General features: G+C 51.5%; 1 protein-coding gene across 2 annotated transcripts; it reads right to left on the bottom strand.

Annotated features, from left to right (window-relative positions):
* Positions 1-3,016: 3,016 nt before the first annotated feature.
* On the bottom strand, positions 3,017-24,088 carry PANK2 (pantothenate kinase 2). 2 transcript variants are annotated; one of them, XM_058679460.1, is made up of 7 exons: positions 23,379-24,088; positions 17,037-17,389; positions 13,691-13,944; positions 12,372-12,548; positions 8,044-8,167; positions 6,924-7,049; positions 3,017-3,258 (listed from the first exon to the last, which is right to left on the bottom strand). In XM_058679460.1, exons 1-7 carry the CDS (start codon positions 23,638-23,640, stop codon positions 3,208-3,210), a joined length of 1,347 nt encoding a protein of 448 aa, XP_058535443.1. In that variant the 5' UTR covers positions 23,641-24,088; the 3' UTR covers positions 3,017-3,207. The 2 variants fall into 2 exon arrangements, with proteins under 2 accessions (XP_058535443.1, XP_058535442.1); XM_058679459.1 differs by lacking the exon at positions 23,379-24,088 and adding an exon at positions 23,013-23,031.
* Positions 24,089-26,629: the final 2,541 nt, after the last annotated feature.

The raw sequence follows: 26,629 nt of genomic DNA, 5'->3' as shown, positions 1-26,629 counted from the left end.
CAGTTTTTAAAAAAGAATTTAAGTTCATTTAATGCCTCCACGTGGGACGAAGAGCTGCCTCCTCCAGGGCCACCCATCCACGGCCCTCCAGCAGCCTCCAAGTCCTTGCTTTCCTTCCTGTACCCCGACACGGAGAGCACAGTAGAAAATCCTGCTTTTCTGGCCCAGGGTTGGTGTGCTTACCGGTAGTTAATACACGTTTCCTTAGCAGAGGAGATGGTTGGGAAAAAACGGGCTTGCTTGATCTTCTCCCAGTTCAGGTTTAGAGCCCAAATTACTGCAAGATCCAAGCTGTATGCTCTTCTGGCCTGTGGCTGTGGGTCAGGGAGTACCCCCTCAAGGCTCCAGGGCAATGCTGTACCTACACTGCAGGCTCACCGAGGACAGGGAAAGTTCTAGGGGTTCAGGTTTTTCCTGGTGCCTGTATCCACTACACATCCTTCCTGTCTGTCCCTCCCTCCCAGGCCTGGCCTCTTGCTGAGAGCTTGCTCTCCTAAGCATGTCCCTGGTGACACCTGTCTCTAGAAGTGAGACACTAACCAGTCCTGCAGCGAGGCCCTCTGGAGTTTATTCACTAGATGTTATATAACTTAAAAAAAAAAAAAAAAAGGTTTATGGAATTCTGAGCCTCAGGTTTCATAGACGTGTTTGTACACGAAGAATTCTGCAGCAGAATATTTTTAAACATTCGCAGTCTTTTGTAAGCTATATTTTTGTATATTTAATTGCTATTTTAAAAATTAATGCATTTTTTGCTAATCACTGTTTTAAAAAATGACATGCATGTAATTGACAAACAGGTGTAAATAAAATGCAGATTTTGAAAAAAAAAACCTGATGACCAAGTTACCTTTCAGCTCCAAGGGGCCAGGCCCCTCACACCCACACACCGAGAGGCCGGGGCCCCTCACATATTAACAGCAAGACTTGTAAAGTGAAGGTGAGTGCGTGTGGGGGAGGCTGGTCAGCAGTGAGAAGGCCCCAGGGAAGAGAACCAACGAATCAAAATACGGGTAAGGAGTGGAGCTGCATCCCCCGCCCCCGCCCGCCTCAGTCCTGCAGTCCCGCCTGGCCCTGAGCTGTCGTCCACATACCCGAGGACAGCCCCATAGCTGTAATTCTGTTCCATGGTCCTGTCTTCCCCGGGCCTCTCCATCTTGTCCCCTAATCCTCCCTAGTGGAGTCATGGTCTCCAGCGCCTTGTCACTGCCATCATCTTGTCCCACCTCCTTAGCATTCAATAAATCCCTTTTCCCACCTGAGTGACTTCTTCCTCAGCTGTCTCTCAAACCCAGATATGTAATGCCTACTTGGTGTAGCAACATTGGACACGTGAAACCTCGGGTGTCCAAATGCCCGTTCCCACAACAGAGCCAGCTTGCACCCAACACGGCAAGCCCCACAACACTCATCGGGGGAGGTAGGACCCTTCAAGCACCATGTGGTACAGTAAAAGGCACACCTACTGAGAGATGACAGGTGGCAGTAGCGGCTGCAGGCATGGTACACGCCAGACTGGAGGTGGTGAGGTGGCAGAAGGGGGGGGTGAGACTGTGGCTTTGAAGATGTTCAAGTGCGGGCAGGCGGGCTGGAGGGGGTCCAGGCATGCACTGTGGCCTGGGAGGGAGTGGGGATGGACGATGGACAGACACTGAGCTCAAGGGCCTGGCAGGGGCAGGAGAACCCAGAGCGGGCTGCTGGGTCAGAGCTTGGGGGAGACAGGCCTTGAAACATCCGTGGATTTATTAACATGCAGTGCTTCATTTAGGCCTGCGAAGAAGGCTCCCAAGGAGCAACGGGGCAGGCTGAGCACACAGTGAGGAGGTGGAACAGCTTCTCAAGGTGCTGGGTCCCAGAAGGACAGCAATGGCAGGTGAGAGCCAACAGCATCAGGAGACTAACTCAGACTTGCCCCAGCTTTGCAGCTCTGAGGCCTGCTCCTTGGGCCCGCGATTTCCTCCTCCTACCAGGGTGACTAGCAGGGGGAGATGACCCGCAGGAGCACAGGGCACCACCTCTAAACACAGCACTGATGGCCAGCCGCAGGCCTGCATCTCCTCTGGAAGCCAGCCAGCTCACAGTTGTCTTCCACCCTGGGGAATGAGGAGGGCCCAGACACGGAGACATGGGATTGGGCTAATGTGGCTCAGAGGCGCAGCAGGTGGCAGAGAGGGGTGTCACTCTGCCCAGGAATGTCACCCCAAAGGGGCCCTCCTGTTCTCCCTGCACCCTCACAGCACCTAGCCAGCCCTGACACACCGCCAGGAAGACCAAAAAGTAAAGAACAGCCTTGTGTGGAGTTCCCAATTTTTCTTTGTACAGACCCACCCTTGCCTTCAATGCAGGCACCATTTGATACAAAAACAAAGGTGATATCAGCTCCCAGAAGGCTTTTACAAGTTTCTGCATAGCAGCAAAAAAAGGATCAAGCTGTAAGACTCCACCTGACAGGAGTCTGTTGCTCTCACCACACAGTCTCCAGAGCCCAGAGCTCCCAGGAATCCAGACACATCCATTCCTTCTTTTCTATTCAGCCTGGAACAACTGTGCTCCCTGAAGAGGTGTCCCTCCTAGCAGCCCTGCTGTCCAGAGTTCATCTTCTAGAATGTGCTTTGTCTCCCAGCTCACCACACCCACTAACACCAGAAGATGGAGCTACTGCCACAGGAAATGTTTTATCTTCCCAGATTGTTCCAGAACATGTGTAGTGAGGTGAAACTGCCCTTGCGAAAGGACCTGTCAAGTTTCGGGTATAAAGTAAACCTGCTCTAAAGGCTGCAGGCTTCCAGTTTGTTCACACGAAGGCAGGTGCAGACGGTAATGCCCAGAGATCTCCACGGCCAAGCTGATAGTCCATGATTACAGCACAGTGTAACCTGCCTTACACACAACAGCTTTCCCCAAAGTATCTCCAGTGATGCTGAGATTTCCAAAGGACAACATAGCTGTAACAGCTGACAGCGCTGTGCTGAAAAGCAACATGAATACAGCGACTCCTTGCACTACCGGGATGTGGTCCACTTACTTCTTTTGCTTTTAATGCCTTTCCTTACTGGCTGCTTTAAGATTCATCTTGATGACTTAGAAAAATACACTTGTCTCTTCTCGCTTTGATTCAGGTAGTACATTCACAAAATCGAGAGTCTTTTAAAAAAAGTCCACAGGTCCCATCATGGGAAGATCCAGAAACCCTTCCCCAGGTAACAATCAGGGGATCTTCAATAATTCAAGCAGTGCTCCAACGGCTCCAAAATAACCCTGGGGTGGGGGGAAAAACATCACAAATAAGAGCAATTTTCCTTATTTGTTTATATCACCATAAATATGGTCACTAATGTCAAAGCCAACAAACACTGCCCACAACTCCTCACACATTTCTTGAGCATCCACTGGAGGCCTGAGCCAGCCTGCGAGCAGGCCAGGGAGGGGTCTGGATGTGCAAGGCCCCCTGGGCACGTCAGACCACTGTGGCAGGAACAAAGCCACACACACCCCTCCTCCACCCCCCCAGTGGGGCTGCAGCAGCCGAGGTCATGGGCAGCTCAGTTCTCCCTGGGGAGACGGCCCTTGGGCTGGGCCCTGGGGATGAGGCACTGAGAACCAGCAGAGGCCTGGCACATCTCACACAACTGAAGAATGAAGTGCAACAGGACAGGAGGAGCTGGACGGAAGGAGGAGAGGCACAGACAGGCAGCAGAGAAGTGTGCAGTTCCAGTCCCAGAACTGGGGACACCAGAGACGTGGAGAGCAAGGCAGGTGGGTTCCCTTCAGGACGGAAAGGTCAAGGTCCCCAGGCAGGCAGCACATGCCCTGTCTCAGGAAGGGCAATGCAAGAGTGGACAGCAGTGCCAAAACAAGGACAGCGTGGCACCGACCACAGCCTGAGCAGTGAGAGCTCCTGCGGAAGGATCGAGGCATGAGACAACCCTCCTTCTATTTCCAGATTCAAGCAGTCAGGTACCAAACAAATGGACAACACATTCAAGAACATTAAGACAAAACCCACAGTGACAGAGAATGCCAGCAGGGAACAGCAGAGCCCTGTGTGACACAAAGTCCACTCGGGTCTCCAGGGCACAAGAGATGGGTACACAGGAATTCAGAAGACATTACGAAGGCAGGCACTTGGTGCAGAGATCCGGTCACCGCGAGGGACACTCACATCCCACAGGGTCTGGCTCAAGCACAGCTTCCTGCAAGCGCACACCCCAGAAGGCAGGTGACGGCTCAAGGACCTGGGCTGCTGCTACCCGCCACCCAGGCCGATGACCCAGACAGAGTTCTGGGCTCCTGGCTGTGGCCTAGCTGTGCCTTGGCCGCCTGCAGGCACCGAGAATAAGCCAGCAGATGAAGATCCCCATTTCTTAAAGAAAATGAAAATATTCCTTCAAAAGAAATAAAAAGGAATGTGGAATGACCCTGAAAAACCTACTCATGGCTTTAGAAGAAATATCACATCTATGTAACATAACAACAAGGCTGAAATCTGCCTTGTCATCTTAGTTCTCTGTTTTAAAACAAAAACAGAAAAACCCACCACACCACACTGCTGTTAGGTGACCAGCAGCCCAGCAGCCAGAACCAGCCTCTCCTGGGAGCCCCGATCCCAGAACACCGGCGCAAGGGCGTGCATTTCAGAGAGCCATCAAGTCTGTCCTGTCACTATTTCTGTGTCGCTTTATAATAAAAAATGAGAGCTAACCACTAAATGGTTCCATTGAGGACTCAGACCCCGTTACCAAGTACAGAGCCAACTTGTTGGAAGCTGCCAAGTGCTCAGCTGAGAGCAGCGAGGGCTGAAAGAGATGGGCTCCGCAAGAACCAGGGATCAGGGCAAGCCAGGCTGGACAAGGCAGTACCGTGAGCAGTGACAGGGCTCTGACAGAGGGACTGAGCGTGGCACCGACCACAGCCTGAGCAGTGACAGGGCTCCCGGTGGAAGGACCAAGCATGGCAACTGACCGCAGCCTGAGCAGTGACAGTTCCTGACGGAGGGACCAAGCATGGCTTCTGTTGGCATAGCTAAAGGCCAGAATGGGGGCGGGATGGGCTGAGCTAAGCCACAGCACCCACGTGTATGCATGAAAGCTGGACAGGATGTGGGCTAGGCTGCAGCAGAAGCTGGTAGACACAAAAGGGGAGTTGAGGACAGGCCTTTCAGGGATTATTGGGGGTTGCCCCAACTAAGCCATGGACTGTGTGAGGACCAGGCCTGTGGTGGGCTGCAGCACCAGCTTGTAAGACATGTGGCTGAGCTGGAACTGTCCAGGCTCAATCCGCTGGTATGCACACTGGCTGGGACATGTGGCAGACCAAACCTGGCACTGGACCAGCTGGCACATGCAAAAGTCACCCCAGGTGAGGGTTCTTAGGTGACTCCCCAACTGGACCGCTAGACTCAGACTCCAGCCACAGAGAAAGAATCACAGGATATGCGGCCCAGCCTTGCGGTGCACGTGTCAGGACTGGGCTCTTCACTGCCGATGCCTATGCAGTGGACAGCATGTCCGCATGCACACGGGGGACAGGACAGCCCGCTCATCCAGGCCAGCAGGCGGGATAGACTGCCTCTTCAGAGGAAGAGAACAGGGTAGCAGAACAGGTTGAACAATTCTCCTGGCATGTTCCTGGGCCCGGGGATGCACTAAGACTTAGTCAACCAGTAGACCTTGGAAAGATTTTCTTAACCCCGGAGCAACCAGACAGACCATTTTTCAGGGCTAGCAAAATCACTCCAGCAACACCCTCAGAATACTTGTCTCCACTTCGGGGTCTCTGGGCATCATCCAGGACTGTCCTCTAAGCCCAGCAAGGATCGGCCCTCTCCCTTTATTGAAGACAAAGGAGGAGAAGAAAAACAAAGACGGCCCCACGTTCCTTCATGCCTGACCCTCCCCTCCCTGATCAGAGGCCCACGTGGGCATGCAACCCTCCGAAGTATGTAAACAAGGCTCAGAGGCCAGCTCCGCCAATCCTGCCAGGAGGAAAAACTCAGGCAAGAGGCTCAGTAACGCCAGCCACAGGAAGGTGAGGTCAGAGTAACAAAATGTTAAAAATACACATCTACAGACAGTAAAGGATTAGACCTAATCCAATCCAATAGGAAAATACAAATTCAAAAAAGAAAAATGCTGGGGCTGGCACAATAATTCAGCTGGCTAATCCTCCCCTTGCAAGGATCAGCATCCCAGATGGGCTCCAGTTCATGTGCAGCTGCTCCACTTCCCATCCAGCTCTCTGCCTGTGGCCTGGGAAAGCAGTCGAGGACGGCCCAAAGCCTTGGGACCCTGCACCCGCATGGGAGACCCGGAAGAAGCTCCTGGCTTCTCTTTGTAAGTCGGCCGCCAGGATCGGCTTGGCTCTGGTCACTTTGGCCACTTGGGGAGTGAACCAGCAGATGGAAGATCTCTTTGTAAATCGGCCCTTCTAACAACCAGTCTTTATAAGAAGCTGATCTCCATATTCTTTCACCTAGGTAAATATGCAACGATAGGTAGGAATTAACCGACAAGAAAGTTCTACACGCAGTCCAGGCGGGCAGTGGGAAGGTCCTCATGACGGACGTTGCTGGATGGCACGTTTTCTACCAACGATTTTTAGAACATGCATCTTAAATGCCACATGATTTGTACCAGTATACAAAACTGGCATAAAAATGTAAGCGCAGAAACCAGAATAACTACACTTAATGGGCATGAGCAATGAGAAAAGCACAAGGGTAGTTCAGGAAACATGACAACGTCAGAAACAGAGGATATCCATCCAAGTCTTCCACAAAACTGTTTCAAAGAATTTTAGAACAGTTACAAAATGTTACAAATAATGTTATAAAATGTATATCACACAATTGTTTTAAAAAATTAAATTCTGCAGCCCCCTTCCCTCAGTGTCCCTGTAACTTCACAGGAAACAGGTTGGCTTACCTCATGTTCCGAGAACAGTGCCTTCAGCTGCCCCTTGGACCAGTAATCCAAAGCATACGCCAAAAGTCGCATGGCGATCGTGTTAATTCTCAAGAAATTTCCAACAAATACCACCTGGTTAATGTTCTGAGCACATCAAAAACAGGCAATTAGTTTTTGCCTTAATTTGTTTTCTGATAAAAGCTACCCTAAACTGAGCAGCGCGTGCAGTTTCCAACAGGAATTTGCTGATCAAATTGAACTGAGCTGGTCCAGGGCTGCTTCAGAGCGACCCCAGATAACTTGGGACTTACTGTTACAGTGAGGCAAGGCATTTGTATTAAATACGAGTATCACTACTATGAAAATGTTCACGTCCAACATTGAATGCTGAGTATCACCAGCAAGCAACCAATGCCCAGCTCTATGTGAGTGATCCAATTTACAGTCATGAAACACAGAGCATTTTTGCAAAAACCATGAAGTGGCGGGTACACCAACTAAAATCTCTAGAAGACACAGCACAAGGGAGGAAACAGGCAGTGAAGACAAAGGGTTACACTACTCAGATGGAGACATTTGTAACTGGCTGCTGAAACAGTACTGTTAAAGTGACAAATCCTCTTGTGCCTTCTCAGGCCTCGTTTGTTTAAGTCACAAGGCTGTATTTCCTAGTTAAAGAATGATTTTAAACAAAAACGTATAAGTAGGGACAAGACGCTTGTCCCCAAGGGCAGCCCATTCTTGGTTCTTTCATAGCCCTGTACAATGCTGCTTGACCCGAATGCTACAAGGCAGCACTGTAAAGAAGCTGAAAGCACCAAGTCGCAGCTCTGCCGAGGCGGGGCAGTCCTCTCCCAGCTCCAGCGCCTTCCTCTGGACTCTGCGGCCCACGATGAGCAGTGCCACTCACCAGGACGCTCGAGGAACCCCCCCCTCTGAAGAGGACACCTTACCTGTACATAGTGGCAGTGGTCATCTTCAGTAAGAAAATAAAAACAACATTAATCTGCATTTGGAGTTCTAACTTCACTTTCAAACTCCATCCGAAAAGACTCTATGTAGGCACTGTTGTGAAAGGTCACGTTGGACATCACATGACACGGCCCCTTAGCAATGAAAGAAAAGCAGGTGCCCTTACTTCATTCAGGGCACACATTCTGGCGATGGAGCCAATGTTGTTGGTGATGGTGATCAGAGTGGCCCTGGCCAGGTCCTCCTTTGTGACGGCCTCCCGCTTCTCCTTGCTCATCATGTTTCCAAAGCTGTGATGAGAAAAACATGACATGCTGTTGTTAAACCGGAAGGAACTCAGCCCAACAGAAGCTGGATGTCATCTCGCGCAGATGAAGTGGGACACTGTTCACACCGATGGAGCATCTGCAACTTCAGGAGAGCCTCCAGCATCCTCCAGGAGCAGATCCTGTGCCTCTCAGGAAACCCAACCCCGACACCAGAAACCTGCCCATTCAGCTAAGATCTTCCTCACTGTTCCCACAGCAACCAGACCGTTCCCAAAAAGACACCCCCCTATCAGCAAGACCTGTCCAGCCCAGCTGTTCTGCAGCCACATAAACATCTGGTAAACTACTACCCCGGAGCAGAGCAGAGCAGACAGCTGAAACAAAGGCATTTCGGATGTCCCTAGAATACGCAAGGCACTTCAGAGTACTTCAAAAGCAGAACTGCCACGTTAATAACTTGTCCAAACCCACCGGAAGGGAAGTGAGGACCACTGAGCAGAGCCACCGAAATTCCATCTGTATTTACTGAATGCCTAAAATGGACATTTACATAACTGTATTTTCTATTTCAAAAAAACACGTACTCCAGTACCTACAAAAAGCAACCGCATTTCTCAATCTCAAAAGCTAAAAATATTAATTTTAATAGCAAGGAGAAAAAAAACTTAGAAATATTTAACAAAAGCAGTATAATTTTCATACACTGAAATCCAAAAACATTGTTTAAAACAAAAAACAAACAAACAAAAAAACAACAACAACAACAAAAAAACAACCAGCAAAGAAATAAAAGAGAGTCCATCCTCTGAATCCTATGACTTGGTGTCGCTAGGATGCCCTCAGTAATAAACAGCCGCTCCGGCCAAGATGTCAGCCGAGGCGGGTGTGTAGGCAGGTGTGTACCGAGTGGTGAAGAAGCCACATCCCCACACTCGAGTACCTGAATTCATTTCCTGACATTCCTGCTAAGATAGAACCTGGAAGGTACAGGTGACGGAGTTCCTGCCGTGTTCAAGGCCCACCACCCCAATCCCCTGCCAGCCCTAAGCCCCCTGCCAGCCTTGCAGAGTGAACAAGCAGGTGGGAGGGGGTGTGAGGATGTCTGTGTGTCTCAACCCAACAGACAAGCGCAAGCATGTTACAGACCCCACAACTCTGGGACTGCAACCCGAACCAGAGTGCCAGCTCTACCTCCCCCTGAACAGCCCCCCTGCAAGGACAGCAAGCAATGAACAGCTCAACAACGTGAATCCTGTCATCCAGCCACATACGAAACCTGGCTTGGGTTCTGGGTGCTCAGCTGCAACCCCGCCCCGCCCCAGCTACTGCAGGCACTTGAAGCGTGATCCAGGGGCTAGAAGATCTTGCTTTCCCTGACTTTCAAACAGAACAAAAATGGAGTAGAGCAGTCCCTGCAACCCTGCAGCAGGTCTGGGTCTCATGCACACTGGGAGAGCACCAGTGGATGGGAGGTCTGTCTCTCAAGTAACAAAACAGTTTTAAAATTTTGCACGCAAATGTTCTATCAACCTGTTGAAGCTTACTAATCTATGATATCATTTATCTGACAGATTCCTAACAAGTAGGGCCCAGCGAGGTAGGAAGGCCCTGGCCTTCCACACGCCGGCATCCCATACGGGCGCCAGTTCTAATCCCAGCAGCTCCACTTCCCATCCAGCTCCCTGCTTGTGGCCTGGGAAAGCAGTGGAGGATGGCCCAAAGCCTTGGGACCCTGCACCCATGTGGCAGACCTGGAAGAAGTTCCTGGCTCCTGGCTTCGGATAGGCTCAGCTCCAACCATTACGGCCGCTTGGGGAGTGAGTCAACGGACGGAAGATCTTCCTCTCTGTCTCTCCTCCTCTCTGTATATCTGCCTTTCCAATAAAAATAAAAATAAATCTTAAGGAAAAATAATTCCATTTAAAAAAAAAAAAAAAAGGTTCCTAACAAGTGAACACACAAAAACAGAAAGTAGAAGAGGTTTTGGCAAAACCAGGCATGGAGGAATAGGAAGCAGCAGCTAATGGACACAACAAGGCTTCTTTTTAGAATGACAAAAATGTTCTGAAATTAGGTTATGGTAATGGCTGGACAATTCTATAAACACAGTAGAAACCATTAAATCGGACACTCTAGAGCCCAGCGCAATGACTCAATGGCTAAAATCCTCACCTTGCAAGCGCCAGGACTCTACAAGGGCCAGTTCATGTCCTGGCTACTCCACTTCCCAGCCAGCTCCATGCTTATGGCCTGAGAAAGTAGCAAAGGAGGCGCAAGTACTTGGCACCCTGCACCCACATGGGAGACCCAAAAGAAGCTCCTGGTTTGGGATCAGCTCAGTTCCCACCGTTGCAGCCATATGGGAAATGAGCCAGCCAATCCAAGACCTTTCCATGTCCCCTTGTCTCTATGAATCTGATCTGCCCTTCCAATAAAAACAATTTTAAAAAAAATTGGACACTCTACACAGGTGACTTTATGGCAGATAAATTCTACCTGAATAAGACAATTCAAAGGGAAAGGGCAAGTACTGTGGCAGAGTGGATAAATCTGAGTACCAGTTCCTGTCCTGGCTCCTCCAGTTCCAACCCATCTCCCTGTTCATGTGTCTGGGAAAGCAGCAGAGGATGGTCCAAGTCCTGGGGCCCCTGCATCAACATGGGAGACCAGGAAGAAGCCCCTGGCTTTCAGATTGATCACTGTGATCATGCAAGTGGACTAATGGAAAAAAAAAATATTTTTTTTTTCTAACTCTGCCTTTCAAGTGAATAAATCTTTTAAAAAGAGAAAAAGATGAGCCTAATACAGTAGCCTAGCGGCAAAAGTCCTTGCCTTGAATGCGCTGGGATCCCATGTGGGCACCGGTTTGTGTCCTGCCCACTCCACTGCCCATCCAGCTCCCTGCTTGTGGCCTGGAAATGCAGTACAGGGTGGCCCAAGAGTTTGGGACCCTGCACCTGTGTGAAGAGAACTGAAGAAGCTTTTGCCTCCCAGCTTCAGATTGGCTCAGTTCCAGCCACTGCAGCCACTTGGCGAGTGAACCAATAGAAGAGCCTTCTCTTTGCATCTCCCTCTCTCTGTATATCTGCCTTTCCAATTAAAAAATAATAATAAAATAAATAAAATAAAATAAACTCCCACAGGAGAGCATGAAAAACGTCTGGGGCAGACGTGGCTGGACAGAACAGCACCCACCAGCATGTGTGCGGGCTAGAGAGTAGAGCTGGTTGGGTTGAACTAGGCTTCAGTGCCCATAGACATGTATGAGAGCTGATTGGGATGTGGGATAGACTGGACTAGTCTGCTGCACATACTGGCAAGCATAGGAACCAGGGCAGGGAGCGGGCCTGGTGGGGGTTATTGTGGGTCACTCTAACTAGGCTGCAGCTTCCACTGGTTTATGTGAGGGCCCAGTGTGTGCTGGGCAGAATCAGGCTGGACAGCAACACCCTTTGGTTCATGTGGAAGACAGGACTGGAAACAGAACCGACCCAGCAATTGTAACCACCAGCTGATTGGGGTGACAGACTGTGCCGAGCCCTGTACTGGCATGCGCACACAAGAACCTGGTCTGGGATCACTTCAGATGAAGTTTCTTTGGAGATTCCCCCCAAACTGCCAGACTCAGAACTCCAACCACGAAGAGAAGTGCAGGTTCCATGGTCTGACCTTGGAGTGCAAGTGTCAAAGCCGAGCCTCCCCAGAGGCTCAGAAGGAGCAGTGGACAGCATGCCCAGGTGCACACGGAGGATATGGCAGTCCACTGGAACCTCAGAGGACAGAACAAATCAATCAACTACCTCAGCCATTTGCTGGCAGTGAAATTCTGGGCAAACAGAGACTATAAGGTGGACTATGTCAGCCAGTGGATTCTGTAGCGACTTCACTGTGCTTGGAATGACAAGACTGGCAGCAGTTCAGAACTGTTGAACTACCAAAACCACTTGAGCAAGACCCTCGGAGCATGCCCCACATCGGGGACCTGGGATGGGTGGGGAGGCTGGGTGGGGCTTCTCCCTTTATCTCCTCCCTTAACCCCAGACACAGGGAAAAAAGAAAATAATAATGTGGAAACAATAGTCTTCCCCACTTTCCTGTAGCCCTTGACCCTTTTTGCCCTGATCAACTACGTAAAGATTATCAAAATAAAATAATTACCAAGAATAAATAAAGTAAAAAGGAGAAATGCCTCTTTGTGTTCTGCTGTGTGCGTGCACACACTCACCTCGAGGCCACAGCCCAGCCCGGCAGGCCAAACCTCTCGTAGTCCCCGCCGTAAATGTCTCGCACAAGCTTGTCCACTTTGGTGCTATCTCCGCGGGATGCCATCTCCAGAGCTTCTTCGAAAGTGGTGCAGCCGGTGAGGAGACAGCAGAGACCAAAGAAAGTCCCTCCTCCAAGACTGCAGTTCAAAACAAACACTTTCTTAAAAAAGTGGAAACAGGAAGGTAACTTCAGGAGCCCCTAAATCCTATCTGTGCATCACCCAATCCAACCCGATCACAAAGATGTTACTAGTGGCAAACAAGTCTACAAAACTAACCGCCGTCAGGCAGCCGCTCTACACCCTGACTGTACACTGATCTATCTGGCAGGTCCATGGCCTGATCCACACGCACGCTGACAGTACGGTCCCAGCAACGGACAAGGCAGGGCCCGCTGCCCTGTCCTCGCCCGCACACGAGCTCGGTGCCTGCTGGGCAGAAAGACCCCTGGCTACAGATGACCCCTCGCTGCCACCACTCCTCTTCCCTCTACCACACCCATTCGCTGTCACGCTCAGCCAGGCACCATGTCCTCTCTCAAGGTCTTCCACATCACCTTCCCTTCCTGACCATCCCCTCCAGTGATGCTCCCCACCAATGGGCCCTTCAGCTGCTGGAACGCTACCATCTCCTGGCCGTGCGTGTGTGTGTGTGGCCTTGCCTTCTCACAGATGCTACCCAGGAACTCGAGCTGTACTCCAGGCCCACATGCAGATCGTAAACTGAAACACCAATGCAGAGCAATCATGATCCAAAAAACTAGAATAGCAAGTAAAGGAAACTTGGCCAGAAAGTCAGAATTTCAAAAAGGGACATCAGTATACTCCCAGAAAAATTTTCTTTCACAAAATTTTAATTGGTTCTTAAAGCTATAGTTACACACAGAAACTGAAATCTCAAACAACCCATGATATTAAGAATAAGAGTCATGGGCCCAGCACAGTAGCCTAGTGGCTCTAATCCTCGCCCTGTACACACCAGGATCCCATATGGGCGCCGGTTCTAATCCCAGCAGCCCTACTTCCCATCCAGCTCCCTGCTTGTGGCCTGGGAAAGCAGTCGAGGACGGCCCAAAGCCTTGGGACCCTGCACCGGCGTGAGAGACCCAGAAGAAGCTCCTGGCTCCTGGCTTCAGATCAGCTCAGCTCCCCAGCCATTGTGGCCACTCAAGGATTGAATCAACAGACGGAAAATCCTCCTCTCTGTCTATCTGACTCTCCAATACAAACAAAATAAATCTTTAAAAAAAAGAAAAGTCATTCTTGCATAAAAGACTTACCTGGTACCCGTGACCCGCTTGTAGTTGTCTTTGGAATAGACTGCTAAGATGCTGACCCCCGAGCCAATGTTCACCAGAAGCAGAGGGTATGGATTTTTCAAATCAAATGGTAACTTCTGGCATTTTTCAGAATCCGCAGGATTTTCAAAGTAATAGCACTGTGACCGTCCATTGAATCCAACAGAGTCTATGTACAAAATCCCCTTTATCAAGCAGTCTAGTTCATCCAGTTTGCAAAGCTGAAGATCACCTATCTGTAACGACAGAAGATGAGGCAGAGCTTGTAACAAGCCAAAGAAATGAAGACTCCATTCAGTAAGACCTCGGCTCTCCACTCTACAATGCCAGAGTGCCCGCTCACAGACGCACTACGGCACACGGCCGCAGCTGCGGAAGCGTGCCCAACACCAGCAGGACACCAGGTAAGGCAGCTGTGCCCAGACGGCCGTAGTCCTGGCGACAGCCCTAGCCAGTCACCAGGAACCTGCCTTCTGCCTACCCAAGACCATCTTCAAGCCTGTGGAACAGAATCAAAAGGGCTACACTATATTATTTAACAAGTGAAACCAAAGGCCTGAAAGTGTGTAAGGACCAAGTAAGAATGTCCCTACCCATCAGAGCACATGAGCAAAAGTATCAAAATTTTAAATTTAAACCATTTCGGGCCCAGCAAGATAGCCTAAAGGCTAAAGCCTTCGCCTTGAACCTGCCAGGATCCCATATGGGTGCCAGTTTGTATACTGGTAGCCCCACTTCCCACCCAGCTCCCAGCTTGTGGCTTGGGAAGGCAGCAGAGGACGGCCCAATGCATTGGGACCCTGCACCCACGTGGGAGACCCGGAAGAGGCTCCTGCCTTCAGATCAGCTCAGCTCTGGCCATTGCGGCCGCTTGGGGAGTAAATCAGCGGATGGAAGATCTTCCTGTCTCTCCTCCTCTCCGTATATCTGACTTTCCAAAAAACATAAGTATCTTTTAAAAAAATGTAAACCACTGTATCCGCTTGCTTCCATTTGAATAGTAAGAGAACCATGAAAGTTATTATTCATGTTACGGGGCACTGCACAGCCATTAAGGAATGAAGAGAATCTGTACGTACTGCAGTGGCAAGACCTTCAGCACATTTTTGCCACATTTTGCCAAAAACATAGACATTTCATACAATATGATCCAGTTTGCCTGTTCCTGCTCTTAAGCCCACATGTATGTCCCTCCCAGTTATTCAGAGAAACAAGCATGACCGCAGAGAGAACTCCCCACTGACTCAGTTCAAAGTTCACACCCCTGAGTGTGACGGGCGAAAGCTCCGCTCTGCGCACACTCAGGTCGGCTGGCAAGCTCTCCCCAGGAACTCAACTCCCACCTCACCACATGCACCCTCAATCCATCCCATCCACTATGGGAGATGGGAAAGCTCATTTCATCTTAATCCTTAATAAACTCCTCTGACCAAACCCAAACTAATCACTGTGCTGTACCACCTAGCCACTGCCTCATGCCAAGAGGAGTCCAAGCAGACTTGTTCAGCATTTTCATTTCTGGATCAAATCATGTTATATTGGCCCGTTGCAATCCAAGCAATTTTCTGCCACTGTACGTCAAATTAATTGTTCCTCCAACCTTTTCCCTATTCATGTTATCCTCCAACCTCCTACTGCTCCACTGCTACTACCCCGACACATCTCAACCTTACTGCTAAAGTCAGGATTTCCTCACATAACACCAAGCTTGTCAGTGCTATACCTGCGAGTTGAGGTGCTTGGGCTAGTGAAATTACCCGACAGATTCCAGCATCTAAATGCAGTCGAGCATCACTTACAAATGACAGGAGTGTTGTGAGAAATGTCGGTGAAGGCATCATTACGGGAACAGCAGAGTACCAACATAGCACCACAGTCCTGCTCCAGCCCGAGTGCTTTCCCGGTGTGCTCCCAAGAGCACCCTCAGGCTCCTGGCAACAGAGGGGTTCCCCTTCACCCAGCACTACTGCCCCGAGTCCTCCAACAGGCCTCTCCCCAGGGCAGCAGTCCTCTCCTGCGACCTCCTCTTCACTGATGGGTGGAAAAGAAACCACTGAAAGCCAAAAACAAGCCCCCAGAGAACTTATGTATTATGATTACTAGATGGTCAGTTACAGAAAACATTAAAAGACAAAAGGACAAGACCACACACCTTCCCAGGACACTCGAGGGAGAACAGAAAGACAAGTACAACACAAGGCAGGCGCTCCTCTGAACTAACATTCTCATTTGCTGTCAAGAAACACAGTTACTGAAGCCATTTTCTATGTGTACAGAGCCCTGAAGGTCAGGGTCATGGCCAAGTCACTGATCAGTCCTCCCGCCTAGCCACACAACCACGCTCCCAGCACCCAGCCTTAAGGGCCGGCTCACAGTGTGAACTGGGCAAAAGTGCCCAGAGCGCTCCCCCTACAGGCCAGCCAGACACGGCGCGGCGCACAGCTCTCTTGTCGGCCATCTCCAACCAGCCGGGTGTCCTTGAGGGAGGACCACTCTCCTGTCGGCCATCTCCAACCAGCCGGGTGTCCTTGAGGGAGGACCACTCTCCTGTCGGCCATCTCCAACCAGCCAGGTGTCCTTAAGGGAGGACCACTCTCCTGTCGGCCATCTCCAACCAGCCGGGTGTCCTTGAGGGAGGACCACTCTCCTGTCAGACACCTCCAACCAGCCAGTGTCCTGGTTCTGAGCAGAGTTCCTCATTTTTAAAATGAGTAAACACGCCGAGAAACAAGAGGAACAAGGGAAATCAGGTGGACAGTGGAAATGATTTTGTGATATAAAACTATTTTCCATTTCGTTGTTGATTTCCTGACAAGGTGGGCATTCAGCCTAGAAGCCGACATGCCGGTCAGGACACCCACGCCCCACCTCCGAGTCCCTGGGTTCAAGTCCCGACTCCCGCTCCTGAGCCCAGCCTCCTGCTAACACAGACGCTGGGGGATGGCAGTGACGGCTCCCGCCCTCCACAGGCAGACCTGGATTGGGCTGCAGCATTCACTCCCTGACTCATCTCCAGTTCTCGCTCTCAACTCTTTAACGGTCATGTTTCTCACAGGCAGTTCCTTCTTCTACTTAGCACAGATGCATTCCTTTCGCAAGCTAAAAATGCTTCTTTTCAGAGGCCTGACTCCGACCCAAGTAGCTAAACTCGGGAAAAACTCAACTAGACGCCACTCTGGACGGCTAACTCCTATCGCTATAACACATCTCCATCTGACTCGAGAGAATTCAAGCTCTGTTAGAGAAGGAAATGATTCTGTCACTTGCAATGGAATTATTTTTAACCACCAAATTCCCATAAGTTGTATATAAGCTAAAAAATGCATACTGTGAGAAAGTCCTGCTCAAATTTGTATGCTCCACCTCCAGTGGCACAAAAGACAGTGTGGAGACTTGAGAAGTTTTTATCTCTGCCCATCTGGATAAAAGCGGGCATGTCATGAGTGGGAAAGCGGATAAAGTGCAGGTCGCCTTTGCGTCCGCACAGAGTCAGGTCCTTCAGCTCCAGGTGCACGTCCCGAATGCCCGTGGACCCGTACGCCACATTGGAGGTCAGGTACTTCCGAATGCTCTTAAGGCTTTCCACTTCTTCCTCTTCTTCTTCAGCAGTGATGTCTTTGGGTTCAAAATAAACCAGCTTGACCAGGGTTCCACCAATATCCAAGCCAAACCACGGAAAGACTACATGGGGAAGGAAGAAAAAAGTCAGAACAGCCTTTTTCCTGAAAGCTGAATTTACACTTACTGGGTTAGTAATTTAAAATGTCCTACCCTGTGGTTTCCCTGGGTTGCACAAAAAGGTTTGGGGGGAAAAAAAAACGATTCTGATTTGGAAGCATGTCTTAATTTTTTTTTTTTGGAAGCATGTCTTAAAAACAAAAAACTAGGACAGAGATTAAAACACACCCCCAACGCACTCTCTCTGTACAGATAAGCCCAAACTACACTATCAAACACCTTAAAAAGTAACTAAATAACCACTCATAAACTTCAAATGTGAGAAACAGAGACTTCAGCACTCCAGTTTAGTGGTCAAGTAGAGAAGGAATCCAAACCCCACACATGGAAGCCCCTGAGGCTGGTTCCTTTCTCCAAGCACAACAGGTGGTCTCAGTGGCACAGCTTCAGGCGGCGGGCCCAGCTGCTGTGGGAATCTGAGAAGTGAACTAACCCCAATTTAAGATCTCTCTTGTTCTGTCTTTTAATTTAAAAAAAAAAAAAAAAAAAATCTGTTGCATTAAAAAAAAAACCCTCATACTAAACATAAAAGGTGTAAAGGTATTTTAGTATCTGTTCCCAAAGAAGCAAGTTAGACCCAGACGGACCGCAAAGACACACAAGTCCTCCCCCTCCTGCCCCAAACTGCTGACATGACAGGCTAACCCAAAGCCAGCATCCCACATGGGTACTGCTTCATGTCCCAGCCACTCTGCTTTGACCCAGCTCCCTGCTAATGGCCTGGGAAAGCAATGGAAGACGGCCCAAGCCCTTGAGTCCCTGCACCCACATGGGAGACCCAGAAGAAGCTCCTGGCTCCCAACCTCAGATTGGCTCAGCTCTGGTCACTGCGGCCATTTAAGAAGTAAACCAGCAGATGGAGATCTTCCCCATCACTCCCCCTCTTCAAGTAACATAAAAAAATTTTTAAATATTTATATATAAATATAGATAGATACACTGATTTATTTATTCTAAACAATTCTGGGCAACGAGAAGCGACATCACCAGCTGACCAAGGCTGACAAGGGCAGTGACAGCTGAGGACCTTTAAAACGAATGGGGTACACAGGCAGGAGGGCCCACCCTGCAAACAGCCATGGGGAGCTGCAGGAGAAACACGTTTGGGGTCCAGGATAGCATCCCTCCCCACTACCAACAATGACTGCCAAGACTTGAATTGGGACGCAGCAGGCTACTGTGCAGCCTGCAGCACTTGCCTCCAGGATCAGAGCCCCGACTCAAGCCCTAGACACTCCAGGTCCAACTGGAAGCAGCAAATCCTGGGTCAAATACGTGAGTTCCTGGCACCCAAGTTTAAGAGCCAGACACTGCTCCTGGCTCTGACTCTGTCCCAGCTGCTGGTGGCTGTTTGGGCATTTTAAGAGAGAGAGAGACTGCTAACTATGGTACGGTTATAAAAATTATGTGATAGAACTATTTGCAACAAGGGACAAGTGCAGTGGCACAGCGGCTTAAGCTACCACGTGCAGTGGGAGTGCTGTCTGGAGTTACGGATACGCCACTTCTGATCAAGCTTCCTGCTAACATTCCTGAAAAGGCAGTAACAAACAACCTAAACATTTGGGCCCCTGTCACTCAGGTGGGAGACCAGGATGGAGCTCCAGGCTCCTGGCTTCAGCCTGGCCCAGCCCTGACTGCTGCAGCCATTTCGGGGGAATAAGCCAGCAAATGAAGATTTCCTGTTTCTACTCTACCTTCCAAGTAAATAAATAAATCATTTTTTAAAATTATTTGCAACTCAGCATGCATGCGCAATGAGTATGAAAAGTTGGCTATATTTAAATAAGGTCTGTACACGGAAGACAGAAGTACAGACTACAGAACTAGAAAGTTCAGCACCTATTCAGCAGGTGCTTTAGACAGCCCCCCCAGGAGGAGGGGAATCACTCAGGTGGAAACCCAAAATGCTGCACAGAGCCAGTGGAGAAGGGAAGCCCCACAAACAGCCTCTGCAAGGTGGGGAGCTGGAAGCAGACAACCCCCCCCCCCCCCCACACACACACACACACAGAGCAGACCTTCCTTCAGCAAGACAGAGCACTGGCAGCTGCAGCGGCCGCGTAGGCCGGCCTCTCCCGGGAGAGCGCGCAGGCCAGGGCTCAACCTGCACGGCCCACCAGCAGGTGCACATCCACTAATGCAACAATATCCAAGAACTTCCAGAAATGTTCTTACACATAAGCACAGAAACCACCACACGCTGACTTTTAGAAAAATAAGCAACCTAGAACCAAAATACTTACTTACATGATTTGAGGTCAAAGAGGGAAGAGAAAGAAAGAAAGGAGGAATTGAAAGCAAGCAGCAACTCTGTCTTGATGGGAAAAACACAATAATCTGATTAATTCTGAATAAGAGAACTGACCCTTAAATATACACTAAAAAGTTAGTAATTCCAGAACACACACACACACATACACCTTCAAACCTGAAAAAGTAAATTATTCAAGAACAAGGAAAGAAAGTACAAAACTAAAGTGCCAGGAATGAATGGATACATGCACACCAATACGCACTACCAAGAGAATACCAAGACCGGGTGTGGGACAAACAGCAGGTGCCACCTTCTGGCACCGAGGTGAAGTTACTGCCTGGGACCCCTCAGCTCGCAAGCCAGGGCCTGGATCTGAGCCCTGCTCTGCTTTCAACCTCAGCTGCTTGCCAAACAACACCCCGAAAGGCAGCAGGTGTGGCTCAGGACTAAGCCCCCAACTTCCATCAGGCATGGGAGGACTGAGCCCCCAGCTTCCGTCAGGCACCTGGGGACCGAACAATTCAAAGGGGTGGAGAGGTATGTGAGGCCCTTCAACCAGCTCAGCCCCTGCCTACCGACCTCACCCTCAAAGGGACAGCTGTGCTGCCACATGCGGTCACTACCTGCACTGTGTTTTACTTGAAAGGCTGAGTTATAAGCAGAACAAATGTTTCTTCTGCCGGCTCACTCCCGCTGTTACCGGGTCACTCACAGCCAGGAGTTTCCTCCCAGTCGTCCAGATGGATGCAGGAGCCCAAGTCTGCTGCTTTCCCAGGCTGCAAGCCGGACTCAAACCAGCACCCAGATGGGCCGCCGGAGCTGCAGGCAGAGGCTTCCCCTGGGTGCCTGCCTGCGCCCCAGTCACCCACGGGGAAGGAGCGGATGAAGTTCTTGACTCCTGGCTTCCCTGCGCCACCTTATTCACTGCAGGCATTTGGGGACTGCACCAGCAAGTACAGATCTCTCTCTGCCTCTCCCTTTCTTCATTACCCTGCCTTTCAAAACAACTTTTTAAAATGAAAATAAATCCACAGATGGGTGTGAGATGAGAGATCTCAGAACTGTGTGGTTCATCTACAAACACACAAAATATACAGAGGATCTGAGCACCAACAAGTTCCTACCAGAAGCAAAAACAAGACACTTTCTTTTCAGGTACCCATAAACTTAACAAAAATTAACTGCCTGTGGAGGGCACAATGGCTCAACTGGCTGATCCTCTGCCTGCAAGCACTAGGTGTGGGTTCGTGTCCCGGCTGCTCCACTTCCCGTCCAGCTCCCTGCTGGATGTGAAAGCAGTGGAAGACGGTCCAATGCCTTGGAACCCTGCACCCACGGGGGAGACCTGGAAGAAGCTCCTGGCTCCTGATTTCAAAGGAGCCCAGCTGTGGCCACGGTGGCCATTTAAGGAGTGAACCAGTGGGTGAAACATCCCTATATAGAACTCTTTCAAGCAACATAAATAAATCTCGAAACAAACAAAAAGGATGAACAGCCATCAAAAACAAAAATTAACTCCACACGCTTTAGAGAACCTCAACTTTTAGGGCCTATACAATGGCTCATTGACTAAATCCTCACCTTGCACACGCCGGGATCCCATACCAGCACCAGTTCATGTCCCAGCAGCTCCACTTCCCATCCAGCTCCCTGCCTGTGACGTGGGAAGGCAGTGGAGGGCGGCCCAAAGCCTTGGAACCCTGCACCCATGTGGGAGACCCTGAAGAAGCTCCTGGCTCCTAGCTTCGGATTAGCTCAGCTCTGGTCACTGCAGCCACTTTGGGGAGTGAACCAGCAGATGGATGGAAGATCTGTCTCTCTCTGTAACCTGCCTTTCCAATAAAAATATATTAGGTTAAGAAAAAAAAAAACCTTGAGAGGGGCCAGTGTTGTGTGGTATGAAAGACAGTGAGACAGAGCCTCCACTGACTGGCTCACCCCCGAGCAGCTGTGACTTGGGCTGGGCCAGGCCACAGCCAGCAACGCTCAGGTCATCCCTCACGTGGGCAGCGGGCTCCAAACAGGTAGACAATCTTCCACTGCTTTCCCAGCCCATTAGGGAGCTGGGCCAGCGGAGCAGCTGGGGAACAAGCTGGCCTCTATATAGGACGCACAGGTCACAGGGGGCAGCTGTACCAGCCTACACCACACTGGTCAGGGCTCAATGCCCACCCCAGGCCTTAATTTTCCACCAAAATATTACTCTTTAAATTCTGATTTTCTATGACCCTTCTTGTAAATACAAGACTTAACCTTCATTTGATTCTTGCAAAGTTAAACAAATGCATACTGGGGGGGTCAGCAGTCAGCAAGCAGCTGCGGTACCTACAGCACCTACGAGGGAGAGCTGGTCTAAATCAGCAGGTCTCTTACTCCACTTGACTTAACCCGAGAAGTGGGGAGACCACAGACACCAGAAGCAAAGCCCTCCAACAGGAATACGTCTCAGTTCCTTGAAGGATGCTTCAAAACTACCTGTGATATTAACAAGCCTCCCACACACAAACTCCGCCACTTTTCGATACTCTGAATACAACCTCCCTCCAGAGTCTGGTCCCAGACACAGACTGCCCACCGAGCACTTCACAATAACTACAAATTCTGCCCCGAAGCACTCCAGACCATCACCGGTGGGTCTGATCTCAGAGAAAACCACTCAGCAGAGCACAGCCCGAGGCCCAAGATAAGAAAGCCAGGTTTTCTGGGTTCCCCTTTGCCTCACACTGACGGTGGGCACACGTGCCCCCAGCGCTCTCACCAGCACCAGGCAGGGCTGAGAGCCACGAGGACTCCATTCTCCGCAGAGCGCCGGCCCTGTGACAGCACAAAACGGCTGCTCCTCTCCACATCTCCAGGAGAAAAATCAGAAACCAGAAAAGAAACGACTTGCTCAAGAATCAGGCGCTTCTCAAACACCATAAACACCAGGTTAACCAACTCTGCAAATGCACAAACTGAAAACTGTTTTCCAACTCTTCCTCCAAGATGATGGAAAAAGAGGAGTCGGCCGCTCGCTCAGTCACCCAAATCTCCGGGGTGGAAGAGAAGGAACGGGGCGGCAGGGCCCAGATTCTCCAACAAGGCCCCAGCCGGCAGCCCGCTCGCACAGGAACCCGCAGACAGCCCGACTGACAGCCCGGAGAAGAGCAAGCAGCACTCCGGACAAAGGAACCTGACGACAGAACGCAGACACAGACGCACCGCCAGTGGGCAACTCCCTGAATACTGCTTCCCCTCCACATGGGCGGAATTACACAATTACAGATCCGAACCGTGAGCACCTGCAACTACGGGGCAGAGAAAAAACACCAGGGCGCTCTCCGGGTGAGAGCGGACGACAGCCAGAGCTTAGGGTGCACCGGCCGCGGGAGGCGCCTGCAGGCCTGCAGCCCCGGGGGGCTGGGAGCCGGCAGAGACCACGCCCGGGAGAGCAGCTCTCCGGTCGCCCTCGGCAGCAGGGCGCACGGACCATTCAAAGGGTCCGGGGGAGGGGAGGTGGTGAGACCGAGTCCAGCCTGCGCGGGGCTGCGCTCACGTGCCTTTCGGGTCGCCCCGGGACCTGGAGGGCCCCCCCACCCATGAGCGGCCGAGCCCCGACGGCGCGCACCGAGCTAGCGCTCGCTCCGCGCGCGGGAGAAGGACAAACGGCGGCCAGGCCGGGAGGGGGGCACTTACGCGGCCGCTTCTTCCGGAGGCTTTCGGCGCGCGGGCGGGCCCCGGAGGCAGGGCCGCTGTAGGAGCCGGGCCGGACCCGCCTCACGCCCTGCGCCGCGGCCTCGACCGCCGGCGCCGACGCGCTGCTCGCCCGGCGCCGCAGCGGCTCCCGCCGCAGCCGCCCTTCGGGGGCCCCGGGCGCCGGCACCCCAGCCGCCGGGGCGGGGGCGTCGGCGGCCCCTCCGTGGCGCTCCATGGGCGCGCCGCGCCGGCCCGCTCCCATCCGCAGCAGCAGCAGCCGCTGCCGCCCGAGCCAGCCCCCCAGCGCCGCTGCCGCCCGAGCCTCTCCGGCGGCGGGCAGTGCGGCCGCAGAGGAGGGGCACCCGCGGCTGGCCGCCTCTTCCGTTGCGCCAACACGCAGCGAGCCAATCCCAGCAGGCGGGAGGCGGCCCGAACACCTCGCGTCCAGTAGATTGCAGGACTCGTGGCGGATGGACCTCGCCTCAGTCCAATCAGAGGCTTCCAGGACGCGGCGGAGGGAAGGATCCGGCCTCGGGGAGAAGGTGGTGTCTCCGAGAGGAGAGTGATGGGGACACCGCCCAATGGGCGCGTGGAACGGCGGAGGGTTGGGGGCGTCCGCGCCACCCTTTTGCCCAGCCGCCCACCCACAACGCGTGGGCAGTCGGGCCTCCGAGGCTCGGACCTCTGCCGGGACGCCGCCACGTCCAGCTCCGGGGCTCCGGGGCTCCGGGGCTCCCCGCAGCCCTTGCCCTGACCGTTAGCACGCGGATGGACTCTCCCTGCGGCTGACCTGAGCCTTTGTCCCCCGGCCTGGTCCCTCCCCTGCGGGCCGAGCAAGGCCCCTGGCTGGTCTCCACGGCAACAAGAGAAGGCGGCGGGTTGTACATCCTTCGCCGGCTTCCCACAGCAAAGGAGGGGTTGTGTGAATCGCCAGAGTAGACTTGGCCTTTTCAGGGAGGGAGTCCCTTTCCTGCGTGGTGCCCGCTGGGTTAGCGGGTGGACATGGACTTATTTTCTTCATTCGCTCCCATCCCCCCCAAAAGAAAGGCAGGGGCAGGGTTAAGAAGGTTGAGCTCCTCCTGCTTCTGGAGCTGAAGTCTCACGCTCTCTCCAGATCAGCTCCGCTGCCCCTGTGGGCGGCCACCCAAGGGGCTTCCACAGGAAGGCCCGTGGCCCGGCACCGCGTGGAAACACCAGTGGCCTGGCCGCCGCAGCGCCCTCCTCCCCGGCCTCGGGCTTCCAAGCCTCTGAGCTCTGGAGCCCATCCTAAAGGATGAAAACTCCCCCATGGCACCGTGACCTTTATTATTATTATTATTATTATTATTATTATTGATTATTTGTTCAGTATTAATGTATTTTTTAAAAACTTACTCCTATTGGAGAGTCAGATTACGGAGAAGGAAGAAATAAAGTTCTTCTATCCACTGATGTACTCCCCAAGAAGCCACAACAGCGGGAGCTGAGCCAATCCAAAGTCAGTAGTCAGAGGTTTCTTCTGAGTCTTGTATTTGGGTGCAGGGTCCCAAATTTTTGGGTCATCCTCGACTGCTTTCCCAGGCCACAAGCAGGGAGATGAAGGGAAAGTGGAGCAGCCAGGACATGAACTGGTCTCCACATGGGATCCCGGGCGTGGGCAAGGCGAGGATTTAGCCACTGAGCTATTGTGCTAGGCCTGATCTGTGGTTTATCATGGCAAGCAAGAGATGAGAATTTTTTCCCTGTCTTTATTCTTTTTTTTTTTTTAAGATTTATTTATTTTGAAAGGGAGGTGTGGCGCCGTAGCCTAGCGGCTAAAGTCCGTGCCTTGCATGCGCCAAGATCCCATATGGGCGCCGCTTCTAATCCTGGTGGCCCCACTTCCCATCCATCTCCCTGCTTGTGGCCTGGGAAAGCAGTCGAGAACGGCCCAAAGCCTTGGAACCTGCACCCACATGGGAGACCCAGAAGCAGCTCCGAGTTCCTGGCTACAGACTGACTCAGCTCTGACCATAGCAGCAACTTGATGAGTGAATCAGCGGATGGAAGATCTTCCTCTCTGTATCTCCGCCTCTCTGTATATCTGACTTTCCAATAAAAATAAATAAATCTTTTTAAAAAAGCAGCAGCACAGGGTGTCACAGCAAGCATCTACTCAGATTCCAGAGCAGTAATTTGCAGGGTGGGCCGCAAGCAGGGTGTGCAGCCCCTGCCTGGAATGCTGGCATCCCACACAGAGCACCAGTTCAGCTGCTGCATGTGCCACTTCTGCCCCAGCTTCCTGCTGAAATGCCAGAGAAAGCAGCTAAGATGACCCAAGCCCTTGGGCCCCTGGGAGACGTGGATGGAGCTCTAGGCCCTTGGCTTTGGCCCGGCCCACTCCTGGCCATGGTACCCTTTGGGGACTGACCTAGAAGATGGGCAATCTCCTCTCTGTCTGTAACTCTACCTTTCAAATAAATACTTTTTTAAAAGCAAATCTAGAGTCTTTTCAGTGACAAAACATCCTATAGAACACTCACCTACCATATTGCCGTCCTTCTTGTTTCTGCCACCAATGGAAGGAGGAGGAAGTGGTTCTGTAAGCCCTGTGGGCTGGCCTTCATGGTGTCTTAGTATTTATTATCCAGTGCAAGACAATGGAAGCTCAGGGAGCTCTGTCCCCTCCCTTGTGTGGCTCTTAGAAAGCAGAGATGAAAACCCAAATCCTGGGCTTCGCACAATGATTCAGTGCTTTGTAAACACCTCACTTCGCAAACACCAGGATCCCATATGGGCACTGGTTCATGTCCTGGCTGCTTCACTTCCCTGCTTGTGGCCTGGGGAAGCAGTAGAGGACGGCTCAAGGCCTTGGCCCGGACCATGCCCAGGTACCACGGCCAACTGGGGAGTAAACCAGCATGTGAGAAATTGCTTTGTTTCTGTCTCTTGCTCTGTTCTTCAGCTTAATAGAGAAGTGAATCTCCCACATCACTAGCTGCTCTTCTATGGCAGCAGAGCTCTTTAAGCCACACTGAAAACTTGATGACTGGGAGAGTCAAGATGGCAGAATAGGGTAAAGACGCATTTAAACAGATGGGAAAGCGTTAGCCAGTGTGAAGCAGAGAGGGCACATTTCAGGAAATAGGAGAGGACAGAATGACAGCAGAGGGACATCTGGAGACTGACAGACATGGGAAAGCAGCGGACACAACAGTGTGGTGTGGCAGTGACTGACACCCCAGCAGCATTCAGCAAACGGCAATCTGAACGCCACCGGCAGCCCGAACTGC

This window comes from Ochotona princeps, chromosome 22 (genome assembly GCF_030435755.1).
Source record: "Ochotona princeps isolate mOchPri1 chromosome 22, mOchPri1.hap1, whole genome shotgun sequence".
Classification (NCBI taxonomy): Eukaryota; Metazoa; Chordata; class Mammalia; order Lagomorpha; family Ochotonidae; genus Ochotona; species Ochotona princeps.
Note: the sequence above shows the minus strand (reverse complement) of the source record. Positions and strands in the feature narration are given on the sequence as shown.